The sequence below is a fragment of the Ursus arctos genome, unplaced genomic scaffold, assembly GCF_023065955.2.
Source record: "Ursus arctos isolate Adak ecotype North America unplaced genomic scaffold, UrsArc2.0 scaffold_17, whole genome shotgun sequence".
NCBI classification, from domain to species: Eukaryota; Metazoa; Chordata; class Mammalia; order Carnivora; family Ursidae; genus Ursus; species Ursus arctos.
The window spans coordinates 45454200-45468349 of NW_026622841.1; the positions used below are offsets into that span (position 1 = coordinate 45454200).

General features: G+C 43.7%; 1 protein-coding gene across 4 annotated transcripts in view; it reads right to left on the bottom strand.

The window, feature by feature from the left end:
• The window catches only part of LAMA3 (laminin subunit alpha 3), a 253876-nt gene that overhangs the window by 60006 nt on the left and 179720 nt on the right, over window positions 1-14150 (bottom strand). For all 4 annotated transcript variants that reach the window (XM_026496108.4, XM_044382889.3, XM_026496110.4 and 1 more), the window contains 3 exons: window positions 11555-11668; window positions 6882-6991; window positions 4401-4481 (listed from right to left, as the gene is read on the bottom strand). In XM_026496108.4, coding sequence (XP_026351893.3) covers window positions 4401-4481; window positions 6882-6991; window positions 11555-11668 — 305 coding nt within the window. The remainder of the gene's footprint in view (window positions 1-4400; window positions 4482-6881; window positions 6992-11554; window positions 11669-14150) is intronic.

The following is a 14150-nucleotide window of genomic DNA, read 5'->3' on the forward strand; positions in this document are numbered from 1 at the left end:
AATGCTTCACTTTATGTGACAGGCCCTGAATTCTACTTCACAAACCATGCTATGCAAAAGATCTATGTTTTCAAGATTTTATTTATTTATTTGAGAAAGAGAAGGAGTGAGAGCTGTAGAGATGGCATGAGTGGGGGCTGGGAGGGAGAAGCAGACTCCCCGCTGAGCAGGGAGCTCGATGCGGGACTTGATCCCAGGACCCTGGGACGACGCTTAACTGACCGTGCCACCCAGGCACCCAAAGATCTATGTTTTAAATACTTTATTTTTAGATGGCTCCCCTATATCTAAACTTTCCACGTAAAAGATACGTAATTACAGAATAGTTCACATTAAAGTCACGTAACTATTCGGGAAGTTTGATTCCACGTCCTCCTCACTCTTGCAAAAAGCGTTAATTACCGATTACAGAAATAACTGGGTCCCTTATTCTCATTTTAAGGTAGTGTCCAAACACAACGGACTGAAGTAAAACTTCCCGATTTCGTAGATGGCATTGGGACACCAAATAAAGAGCAGAGAACATATTTGTCATCTGTGGCTCTAAGTGGCCCGAGGGAGAAATGTGCCCCAGAGCACAGTATGCGCCGGAAGCCTTTCCTACCCCAGTACTCAGATTAGCTGCTCCCTCCTCTGCCCGGCCGGCTCCTGCTTTTATTTTTCCTTTTCACCCTATCCTGTCCTTGTAGCCACCACAGCATGGCTAATGACTAGTGCCGGAATGATGCCTGGCACAGAGTGGGTCCTCAATAAATGCTTAACAAATGAAAAAATTTGACATTAACATGGCATTTACCTGTGGAAAAGTTTAAAAAAAAATTTAAGAAACACTCATTTGCTTTCCTGAGACAGCAAATGTAACAAACAGAAGCTGTGAGAACTGTTAATTAAGAATTTCTCTTTTCAAATCTGCTGCCTGCCAAATGAATGTCTCAGCCAGTCTGTTGCTGTTTTCTGCTTCATTGTTTGTCAAGAACCCTGAGGAGGATTTCACCAGGATGCCTCTCCCAGGTGGGGAGTCTCACAGCTTTTCAGCCACAGAGCCTGGAAGAAACTTCCCAATGCCCATTCCACCCACCACCCTTCCTGCCTCAGTATGGCGGCCCCTTCGGTCCCTCACCCCTGGAGGCTGGTTGGAGGCCCCTCCCACAGCAGCCCAGGCAGCCCGACCCAGCCTGGTTATGTTCTCGGTCCCTGCTTCAGCTGCTGGTTTGTATGTGCCCACCACTAGACTGTAAAACCCTGAGGGCAGAGTCTGTGCTCCAGCTGCTAACGTGTCTCTAGTGCTTAGCCCAGTGCCAGGCATGTACTAGGATCTCCATACGTTTTTCATTGAAAGAAAGAATGAATAATAGATGTGAGGCAATTGTGGGCAATGTTCCTCCTCTGGAAATGGAAAAGAGAAGAACCTTGAAATTGCTTCTTTTTACCACAGGACAGTGCCCAGCCCCTTAGCTGCTGCTCAAGGATCCCCATAATAAGGCAGTCGCACCTTCCTCTTATGGCAAATATCCTTGAGGCCCTTGGGTTTTTTTGCATTACTTCCCTGACTTGAGCCAACTTCCAGCCCCACCGGGCTCTTGTCATCCCTTAGATCTACCAAGGTCCCACCTTGTCCATCAAATGTCTCAGATAACTCCAGTCTAGAGTGGCCCTGCCTTCTTCCTATGAAATCCAGCTGAACACATTTTCTGGTTTTTTGAAATTAGATAAAACTCTTCTAAAGTTTATCCAGGAAAATAACATGCCAGAATGGCCAAGGAAAACATTTTAAATAAGGATTATGAGCGAAGCCTTGCTCAACCAAATATCGAAAGGCATTTTATACTTTCAGAAATGACACAGAAATGATAAGGGCACAAAGACCAAATTAAATGTACAGAGACGAGTCTAGTTTATGTAGAAATTGTGTAAGTGCACACTGACCTTTAGCGAATTCAACTACACGTACTTGACAAAAGAAAGAGAGGTGGGGGAGAGAACAAGAGTGTGACAGCATGAGAGGAAGAGAGGGAAAAGCAGTGGAGTGTCTGTCCCCATTCACTCCATGAGCACGCTTCCCGCAGTGAATGTGACATGAGGGATTGGAATCTGCCAGACCCCTAATTGGCCTACTTTCCTTGTGCCTCCCCTAGTGTGAACATCTCACCCTGCTGCTCGCGGCTCTGGGATGCAGTCAGTTACTATGTGCATTTCATGCAGCATGGGCCCTGGGTCATGGTGATGGGTTCCTGGGATAGTCAGAGTTACCTGGACTCTGGCCAATTCTGGCTGCACATGTTGACCCTAAATCCACCTGTCATGTAAGATGCCGTGACACCACCAAAAGGCTAGCTTCTAAATTTTCACCAACATGAAGAAATAAAACTATAAAAGTACTAAAAGAATGCATAAACATTTTTATAACCTCCCTAAGCATGACCCCAATGACCAACCGCCTGAAGAATACAAGAATAGATACATATAACAAAACACAAAGCCAAAAAAACCATACAAACAAAAAACAAACTGAGAAAAATATCTGCAACATATAGTACGAAGGGTTCATTCCCTTCCAAGGAATTTGTACAAACCAATTTAAAAAAATGAAAGAACATTCTACTAGAAAAAAATGAGTAAAAGACCCAGAAAGCAATGCAAAAAATAAGATCTACAAATGGTCAATAAGCACATGAAAAAAATCCAATCTAATTATTAAACAAAGAAATGCAAATTAAGATGATATACATTTGCCCCCGATCAAACTGGCAAATATTTTAAAAATTGATCATTTCTAGTATCGCTGGCCACAGAACTTGCTCTTTTGCTACTGGTAAGAACAGAAACAAGGATGACTTTTCTGGAGGGTAATCTGGCAAAATATATCAAAAACCTGAAAAATGCACCTGTCCTTTGATCCAAGGGACCCACTTCTATTAATTATATCTTGTGGATTTATGCACACAAATAATTAGCTGCAAGGATCTACTCTTACCGCTGCTTTGAATGGAAAGCAGTAAAACGATCTCAAAGACCAGCAGTAGATTCCAGAACTTCTCGGGTCTGACACAGTGTTATCAGTGAATACTTACTGATACGGAAAGATCATGCTAACCTCCCACTAGATGAGAAAACAAGTCGAAACAGAAAGTGAAACGACAATCTACTCCTGTTTTTAAGAAAACATGTGCACACAGAATGATCTGTAAGAATATACAAGTTTTAAATGGGGTTTTCTGTAAATAAAATGATTATAAGTAGGATTATATGTGAGCATGCACAAGCATATAGGGCTACAGACAGGTGTAGTGGGCCTCGTTGGTTCTTTGCTCACCTGTATTACATTATTTTTACACGTATGTATTGATTTTATGGTAAAATTATTTTAAATTTAAAAATACGTTGTCCATATGATTCATATGCTATACTGTTACTTTTTCAAATATGTATGTGCTATTTTCCCAGGTAGACTGTGAATACCTTTTATAGCCCTTGTAATGCTTGGCAGTGCCTTATGTATGGTAGCTAATCATGAAAATTTGTTCCTGAATAACTAAAGCTTGGCTCTGTGGCCCTTCGTAATTAAGTTTATAGTTTCCATTTTGCAACATTTATTCTTTTGTTTCATTACTGAACACCTATTACATGAACAGTACCACGGTAGGCAGCAGTGATTCAGAAATGAATGACACAGACTGTCCTGCAGGTGTTCGTAGTGGGTGGGGATGGAGAGGGGATAGCGTGTGTGTGTGTAGGAATATTTAGGGCTGTGGATACGTGTGTGTGCATACAGGAGTATGTAGAGATGCATGTGAGGTAGGGGTACATAGGGATGCATCTGTAGGGCCAGGAGTATGTAGGGATGAGTTTATTCGGAGCTAGGGCTAGGTAGGGATATGTGTGCCGGGAAGGGATAAGGACACGGGTACGGTGGGTGGGGATGTGTAAGGATGTGTATACGTGGGGTAGGAGTAGGTAAGGAAGAATTTATATGGAGGTAGGACTAAGTAAGGACAAGTAGGGGGTATAAGTCTGTAGCGATGTGGAGAGGGAGGGGTACCAGGGAGTGTGAAGGGGGATAGGAGTATGTAGGGGTGTGTGTTGGAGGTATATAGGCTATGATATGTTGGGACTCATTCTCAAATTTCTAAAACACGTAAAAAACACGAAAGAGAAGGACGTTAATAATTTATTAAGTGAGCAGTCTTGTATTTTTCCCTAGGGACCTTTTTCCAGCCTCCGTGAAACCAACAGCCCCTCCCAGCTCCGAGCCACGCCCCAGCGCAGCCCCACCCACAGCCCCTGCCCGCTGCAGCCCGACTGACTGCCGAACCCACCCTCCCCGTGGGCTGGCGGGGGCTGAGGGACGGGGAGGGTGGCAGTGGGGGAAGGGTGGGAATGGGGAGAGGGGCAGCACCCACCTTTCGCACTGTGTGCCTGTGTATCCGGGTTTGCAGAAGCACCTCATGTTTCCCCCGCTCACGACACAGCCAGTGGCAAAACTTGAAGGAAGACAGAAAAAAGCCTCAGTAAAAACATAAATCGATAGGCTTCATGCTCATTATTTTTTGGCCACAAAGCACTGGCTTTCATTAAGTGGAAACAGACACCAAGAGTCTGGTTGCTTTTTATATGAAGAAAAATGTGTCCATTAAGACTTGTAGAGATAATGATGTACTATTTCAGCTCACACTGGGCATATCTTGGTAAATAAGGACTAAAGGGATTTATTTGGTTTTATTTTTGGCTTAGAGAAATACATTCCTGCACTTGAGACAGAGCAAAGTAACTCACTTTGGAAGAGATGATTACAACAGCATTTTTCCAGGAATAACAAGGAAGGAATAAAACAAGTCTAGGCAGAAAAAAAGAACAGACAGTTCTGATTCCTCAAAAAATTTTCCTCCTTGTTTACTCTAGTTCTTTCATATTGGGCACATTATCTCCCAGGAAGAAAAGGGGCCGGGCCAGAGGGACCAAGGCACAGAGTGGGCTTGCCCGTCTAGGTATTTCTGTGGGCACAATCATTGGTGATTTTTACATTTTTCAAATCAGTTGTGGTATTTCGATTCTCTTTCTTTTCATCCTAAACTAGTGCATATTTGGGAAGCCGCTTTTTTAAAAAAATTAAGTGAGCAGATCATGAAGAAACTCTGTTGCCTTGAGAAATGTCTGTGAACATTACACTGAGTAAATCTAAGGGAAAATAACTCCACTTATCATTTGCTGATAAGAGAATTCTTATCTAGGAAGCTACTCTTGGCCTAATAGACGGATAGAGTTATATTTCTAAAGTATATATACTTCTAAAGTTAGAAGTTAGAAATTCGTCCACAGTATAAATATTGCTGGGGGGAGAATTAGATAAAAATAGTGTTTCATTGATAAATCTGAGGAACTGTGCGTTACTTCAACTGCATGAAAGCCAGGAGCTGGCCTTCGTGATAATAATACACTTTGCAACCAAAGATGAAAAGTTTTCCCCGAGCACCCTGTGAAAAGCTTGTTTCTCCTCCCTCTGGCTTCTGTTCCAACAAGTCTAGGCAAGTATCAAGTGATAAATCCTTTTGCAAATAAAGCCACAAGACTGAGCAGGTTTAAGAAGTATCAAATACACGGAGAGCAAAACAGGGTGCACATTTCAAACACGCATCTTCAGAAAAGCCACATCTGGGCAGCGACTTCTGATAACGTGGCCAGTTTCTCAGATACTGGCCTGACACTAATCAGCCTTGTGGTCTGCACTTGTTTTTTGAGCTATGTGCTGCTTATACTTTCAGCGGTATCTTCCTGATTTTCAAATCGACTTTTGCTTCGTTTAGTTACATGTTAGATTTTGCTTGGACCCACCGCGAACGTGTCATGATGTGCAAGAACAGGACGAGGTACCAAGCCCAAATAGAATTTGAGTTATCATGAACTGTAAGTGGCAGTTTGCGACCTATGTGCTGGAGTCTGAATGACAACTCAGGTCACATCACTCCGTGGCTCAAGACTGGCCTGTGGCTTCCATCACACTAAGGATAAATCCAGCGCCTTAATAGAGCCTGCAAAGTCCTATTGGGTCCGAACCCTGGGTGCCCCACCCACCTCGCCTCCTGGCCCTCTCCCACGCTGCGCTCCAGCCACCTCCTTACTCCACGAACACGTCATCACAGGGGTTGTCTCTTGTCTTTTCCTTGCCTCAGATCCTCATTGCTGAGATATTGCCCCGTTTGCTCCATTTCATTGTTCCCTGGCCCCTGCTCAGAAAACCCTCCTACTCTCTGTAAAAAGTCTGCTCGCTCGCTACCAATCACATAAGCCTGTTATCAACCGCATAAGCCCATCTCTATCTGAAATTACACTTACTTATTTGTGCATTTATTTCCCGAGTGTGACAACTGTTCCCGCCCACGTTCTCCAGGTGAAGCCTCATGAGATGGAAGTTTTTGCCAGTCTTCTTTACTTTAGCTGCCCCAGCACCCAGAGAAGGCTAACTCCTAGCCCCATATTGGGCGCTCAGCAAATAATGTTTAGCCATTGAATGAAGAGTGAAAGGAAAGCGGAAAAGGAAAAACGCACAAGTGTATACTTGGGAAAAACTGTTCTTGTTTGTTTTGCTTTTGTTTTGCATTTTTGTGTGTTCTTTTTAAAATATAACTGCTTTATTGAGCTATAATTCACATACCATACCACTCGTCCATTTCAAGTGTACAATTCAACGGCGTTTAGTAGATTCACAGAGTTGTGCAAACTATTGGTATGATTGATTTTAGAACATTTTCACCACCCCAAAAAGAAATCCCACATCCTTAGCAGTCACTTCCTATCCCCCCCACTCCCCACTCCCCATCCCCAGTCCCAGGCAACCACCAAACTACTTCCTGTCTCCATAGGTTATTTTCAAGCTCCCCCAGTACCTGTTTGAATGAGGACACAGGCAGACGCTACAGGTTCCCTGGATGGCATTCCCGTAGTGACCCTCTTTGCAGCGCTCACAGTGGTCTCCAGCGGTGTTGTGCTGGCAGTTCTTGGGACAGACGAACATACAATTAATTAATAGTGGCCGATTACATTTATTATTATTAAGATCATTTTCACCTTCATTACTCACACAATTATAACTCAAGTCCTCTGACCCTGTATGGTGATATCAGTCCACGAATGCTATATTTTTCCTGTCTATCCAATTATTGTTGGTGCTAAAAAAAAAAAATGTAAGCGCCCTCCCATTAGCTATTCGGTGCTTGCATTGGGAGGATGAAATGGAGAAAGACCAGCTGGATCCAGACTCACTCCAATGTTTCACAGCTGGGCTGTCTTGGGCAAGAATCTTCACCTCTCTTGAGACTCAGTGTTTTTTTTACAAATCAGTTTTATTGATGTATGATTTACACACAATTCTAATTCTCTTAGGATGTTTAGTTGAAATAATACCCACTTTCCAAGGTTGCTGGGAGGATTTTAAAAAGTATATCAGAGCCTCAGCAAAATGCAAACTCCCTCCCTCTACCCCTAAGAACAGCTTCTATGAAAGTTAACTTGATATGGCTTTGTAATTCACTTAATGGTAATATACTAAAGAGGAATATCGTTGCAGTAAGTTTTTAACATGTGGGATTTGTTAAAACAATGAAAAGCTGCACCGTATCGAAAGAAAGCCCTCAATTTAATTCCAGTGTCTCAAATAAACAAGATGTTAAGTTTACCTACATGTTTACATAAATCCAATTATTTTCACGTCAGAGCTAATGTCTATTGAAAGTTGTTCTTCAATAAAGCATTGAGATGAGACGACTTTCCAACTGAACAGTCCGGTGAGACAAATCCTAGCGAAATGTGTCAAATTTGTTTATTTTGTGGAATTTTTAGCCCCGTGTGACATTTGTTGGTTTTACTTTAGTAATAAATACCTAAATGAACAAAACTAGCCAGAAAAACTCCCCTTACTGTGGGCATTTGACAATTCAGAGATACTCTGTGTTAATCATATGGCCTAGAATAAGGATAATATTTTAAAAATTGCTCATATACCTTCCCTCTGTATGCAGAGATGGGGCTTGGTAGGAAACTTTAATGGATGTGAGTTTGCAATAACATCTGAAGCCTGGTTGCAAAAAACAACCCACACGTATATCCTAAGTGGGCGTGGCCTGGCTCAGAATGTGAGATGTTCCCTCCCTTCCTCATCATGTCATCAGTTTCTTTAGCTTAAACAGATCCAGCCTTCCCAAACCTTTGAATAACGGCCAATTACACAAGCCACTAAGATGTTCAGACACCTTTTCATATCTTTTCCAGATACGAAATCATACTACACACAAGAGATGCTGTTCACACATTGACACGGGATCATCACCGGAAAGCTCATCCCTGCCCTGAATCCCTCTTTCCCCAAATGTCCCCACCGTGGAGGTTTCTCCTGTGGGCGTGGAGGGGCTCGAAACAAATCCACGCTGCAGGCTATCGGGTCCACGGAGGGGTCTCTCTTTCCCCTTTACCTTGCTCTGCTGTCCTGCCTCGCTCACAAAACAGGCATTCTTTTGAACGAATTAGTTACGTCTCCACTTTACTTTCCTTTCTTTTTAAACTCTAAATGGCAATCTTAATGAAGACTACAGCTGCTGAATAGATATATGTTAATCCTATACCTATTTAGTTCTGAGCTGAAAACACTGGGAAGCAAGGACGTGGAGAAACAAGAATTGCGATGTGGCCATCTGTGACCTACCGAAAACGCCCTGAACTCTGGTCCTCCTCAGGAGTGGGGAGAGCATTGTAAAAAGGGGTGAGAACCTGCATTGCTTGATAAGTTCCCATAAGAATGTCTGAAATACCTCCACCCGCAGTTGAGAGCATCTACCCTAGAAGCTGTCTTTCTCAATCGTGCCAATCTGAGACATCCACCTATCAAGTTTCCTTGTGGTTTACTGCAAATGAATGAATGGATGGATGAATGAATGAAAGAGTCTACATCCATTCCCACAGCATGTGTTCTCCTAGCTCCACCTGACACCAACATCCATTGGGCATTTACTATGTGTCCACCCATGCTAAGTACCAGGGAGGCAAAGATGGATCAGCACCCTGACCAGGGAGCAGATAGAACCCTGTGAGTGGACACATTCAATACAATGTGGAAAAGATGACGGCCAACGTTTGCCGGCATCTCCTAAGAGCAAGAGGAACCTCTGAGAAGAGCTTCTGGAGGTGATGATGCCTCCTGCGTGGAGGAGAAAAGGAGAGGAATTGCTGGGTAGAGAAGGGAAGGGAGGGCCCAGCAGGCACGGGGAACGGTGTGCACAGAAGCTGTCTTACAGGAGCCCAGCAGTGTCTATGTAGGCAACATGAAGCAATTGGTATCCTGGAGGGCGAAGGGCAAAGTGGGTTGGGATGCAGCTGGATGCAGCACACACCCAGGAGTGTGGACATCCGGCCATGAGCCTCAGGGAAGCCCCGTGTCGTCTGTGAGCTTCAGATGAGTCAGGCTGAGGGCTCAAGTGGCAGGGCGTAAACAATGAAGGAAAACCAAAGCAAAGGAAGGGACGTGGGAACAGAGTAGATGAGGGGTGATGGAGACAGTGGAAGGCCAGGGGAGTGCAGGAGAGGTGGAGATATGGGGAGAAAGCTGGCAAAGAGAAGAGGGAGAGGCAGGGCCTCGGTGAAGAGAAGGGGCCTCTCACTGCAAGTCCTTCAGGCTGATGACACCCACGCAACGCATGGCCTGCTGCTCCTGGATGCACAAGGCTTTGCCGGCAAGGACCTGGGTGACTTTCTTTTCAGACTTCAAAGTTTGTTCTTGAAACAACATGGAGATCTGTGCATGGGTGAAGGTCCCAGATTTCAGAAATTGACTTTGGATGTTGAGCGGTGAAGGCCAGTTTGCAGAGGAATCAGCCCATTTGATGGTGACAAGTACTTGGTCTTGTCATTACTGTTCTTTAAGAATAAGGGCTGCACCCTTGGCGCCCCCTGCAATGGGCACCGCACCCCCCCACCCTGAGAGCAATGGCAGCGCTCAGTCCCTGCCACTGAGCAGTCAAGTGAGTGCAGGCGGGGCTCCGTGCCTCTGTGTGTGTGTTGGGGGGGGTGTGTGTGGTGTGCACGCACGCACGCACACTGGCACATTCCCCACCGGACAGCAGGCTTCGTGAGATTGGGGATTGTGTCGAATGGTTTTAACCACAGCATTTAGCTCAGTACCTCCCACAATAGCAAATGCTCAGTAAGGGTTTCCTGAATGAATTCTTCCTAGAGGCCATATGGCCATTAGGGACAAGTGAAGACAGAGCTACAAAGAAAGGAAATGGGAAAGAAAATCTTCCTGTTTGATTAAAACAGATGAATTATGACTCACTAGTGATCCTTTCACTGGGTGAACGGACTGCAGAGAATGCCTACTTTGTTCTTTGGCAGCTTTTATAAAGTGGACTCGACATCTAGCAATGGTTTGGTGACAAGGTAAATATTTATTTTTAATTAAAACATCTACCTGTGTTACACACAACATACAGTATGAGAAGCATAAACTATTATATAAAAATACTTAGGAGCTGAAAAATCATCTTTCCCAATGTCTTTTATTCCTTTTGAACTTACAAGGTTAAAGTCCTACAGAATATTCTATCAGGCTCTTTATAACAAGGTCCTGTCCCAGCCTGTCCCATCGTGCAGAGGAAACAGTTCCCTGGGACACGCTGAACTTGGCTTAATACAGTCTAGGAACTCGAAGAGCTGAAACACACTCTCGATGCATTTCACAACGCAAAGGAAATCAGCGCCAGAAGAATGTGTTTCCAGATAGCACCCCAGAAGTAGGGGCTTGTGTTTCTAGGGGTACAGATGCTCTCTCCTCTCTCTGTCACTGTCCATTCTCCTTCAAGGTAGGGAGGCTCTGGCTCCCAGGGATGAAAGAGAGGAAGGCAGAATAAAAAATGTCCAAAAAGGATACAGAAGAAAAATTTCCTGAGACTCTAATTTCCTATGGGAAATATTTTTTTAAATATTCTCAAAGAAGATTGTTTTCCAGGGGATATGCCATAGACAGCAAGGACTCACGTCACCTGTCCTCCTGCATAAGCCCACTTTGTCTCGGCGCTGTGGAAGGCTGGTGTTTGAGTGACTGAGGGCGCCCCTTAAGTCTTTCGTAGCATCTCCTCCCCGATTACTTGCTTGAGTCTAAGGCTCACTGAACAAGTTACAAGGCTCCCCTTCTGCAACTTCTTGCCACTGCAACCAAACGGGGGCCCAAAGTGGTGGCTCTGATTTGCTATCTTCCAGCAAGAATTAAGTCCCAGGATGCACCCATTAACCACATTCAACGAAGCAGAGATTTAGAAGCTAATGTGTAATTTCACTGTTCACAGACAGGACTTCTCCGATGGCATGTGTTAAAGTGGAGGAAAAAGCAGAGTGTAAAATAATTCAGCCCGATAACGCTGGAGCCTCCTATGTTTACGCAGCAACCTCTATTTAGGGTTTGGTTGGAAATGTGAAATTTGATGTGTCAGGGTCCAGGGGGGTGGGGGTGGGCGGGGGAGGGGACAGAGAGACAGATTGCCTGTCAGTAGCACCAGAGTGTCAATTTACTCACGATACATATTCCCGAGCCATCCTGACATCGACTGGAATGTCCATTGCAATCGCAGGGAACACATCGTCCGGTATAGGGGCCTTTGTTATCCCTATAGTATCCAGGGCTACAACCCTATTTTTCAAACAAAGCATTTAGTCAATATAAGGAAAGAATTATTATCCAAAGCATGTGACAATTCTGACTGTCCAGCATTCGCTTGTTCAGTCTTTTCTTCCTTAATTGGTGTGTGGGTTTCTACTTTCACACGCTAGCTGGTCCACTGGCTCTTTCTGTCTGTTCTACCTTGTCTCCATACCACGGTGGGAGTGTGTGCTTGTGCTGGAGCAGGAGCCGTGTGGGGGGACATCAGAGAAAGGGGGAGAATGTGGAAATGGCTTCCTCTCCTTCAACCGATTTAGGGCGAGTGGGGGGGTGGAGGGGTGAGGGGGGTAAAGAGGGTCAGGATATCAGTCTTTAGCGAGGAGGGTCTCTAAGCAAATGCCGTCAAGTTCAAGTTCTCTTTGGATAGGCATTCCCTCTCCAAGAATGGGTTTGGACTGGTGGGGGGGGCAGTAGGGGAAGAAGGGGGACTGAAGTCTTCATTGCGATCGAGACAATAATGGCAGAAGCAGAGGAATCATGTCATGCCACTCACTGGTCTGTGGACAACAGGGAACCCCGGGGAGGGGAGCATGCTTGCATTCTCTACAGAACCCTGCAGGGGTGCTCGCTTCTCATGGGACACACACAGACCCGGCTGGAGGGAATCTTGTTGGGTGGGGTCTTCTTCTCTAGTTCAGTACTGCTTTGATTATTTCTATCTCTACACATTGTGTCTTTCTAGTACGAGTCATTATTTTTCATACAGATAAAAGGAATTACAGTTTTCTTTTGATGAACTGATATATATATATAAAAAAGATTCTAGTTAAGAATGCCCCCAATAGAAAAAGAAACAATTCTTCCAACACCAGCCATTAAAAATTATTTAGATTTCTGTCTTTAAAGAGAATCATCGACATGTTGCTTGTTTTGGCAGAGTGAATCAGTACACTGATTAAAACCAAATGTTGCCCCCAGTTTCTTTAACTGACCCCCTCAGATGCCCCATCTAAAATAACCAGAAAAAATAATATTTCAAGAAAAAACATCATCTTTTATCTAATCCTCTTTCAACAGCACTATGTCTGTAAGACTCTAAGGCTACAATCAAGGGAAATTTTAAAATGAACCGTCCACGTTCATTCTCATTTATTCAAAGGCTCTACCTGGTCAGGTGGGCAAGAGGAAGAAGCCAACCTGATGGGGCTGCTGAAAGAAGCCCCATGTACTCCCCAGAGCACCATATCCCAGTTTCTGATTGAAACTTCTCGCCAAATTACCAATTACTACACATTGTACGCAATAACACGATAATAATTTCCAATATATTTTTCCCTTCAGCTATTAGAAACCATGTTTAGGCAAAAGAAGCTATTGCAAAAAAATGAGATTGCTTTATGCGTTATATGAATAGGCTTGTCTACAGGAGAACCGAAGCATGAAAGGAATGTTCTTTAATTGAAAACACGACTGAGAGATACGTTCGAACAAAATTCAGCCACTGGTAGTGTGATCATATCTATAAGCAAATACTCTCTACTACTAAGAGGTACTACTAAGTATCTCTTAATTACCACCACATATCATGTTATATGCTTATGAAACAATCATATTTGGTAAAGAACAAATTATCCAAATAAATAAATATATAAGGTTCATTTATGACAACATGCCTGAGTAAAAAGCCTTAATTAAACATGCTTTGGAAAGAAGGTAGTCCATCCCGATTAAAATTAAACCACCCACCCTAATCTGCTTTTGATTAGAAACAGAAAAAGTACCCTGCAAGAGTTCTATACCTATCACGTGACTCTTAGGTAGACCGTTTGTCAGTTACTGAAATATAATCATTCTCTCTGTAAAGCACACAGGTTGTATTGAAGACTTACCCTACATGAAAATGAACATATCCTAATATACTATTTCAGTAAAGCATTTTAGCAACTAACCACTTATTTACATGACAACTTTTCAGGATAACTTTTCCAATGAACTTTTGTAGTACAAATGAGAAAATTATGTCCCTATCAGGTTCTTAGAGCTATTTCAGTAGACATAGGATCTATTTCTCTGAGCATACATGTAAATATCCAGAAAGTTGAGAGAGAGACAGAGAGAGAGAGAGTGCACAGAATTTATGAGTGTTTAATGCCTGGCAAATTGAAGCTGTCTTGTTAAGTATTCTACAAATTTGATCTCATCACTTTTCTTAAACATGGATTTCACAGATTCTCGTGGGTTACTTTATTGGTAAATTTTCTTCCAAGCGGAATTTGGAGGTCTACAGGCATTGGACTCTTTTGTCTTGGGGCTTGGGTTACTCTCGAAAGGGCAGAAAGTTTCATACTGCACTAACATCCCACAAGCATTCAAACTCTGAGCTGTCCGGGCATTTCCAGGTGGGCTGATGTTTATAGGGTTTGTGGTTAACAGCTCAGGGGAGCAATCTGTCAGGCACCGTAATAAACCCTGCCAGTCAACGGGACAGGGAGGCTCTGCGCCCCTCCCCTAG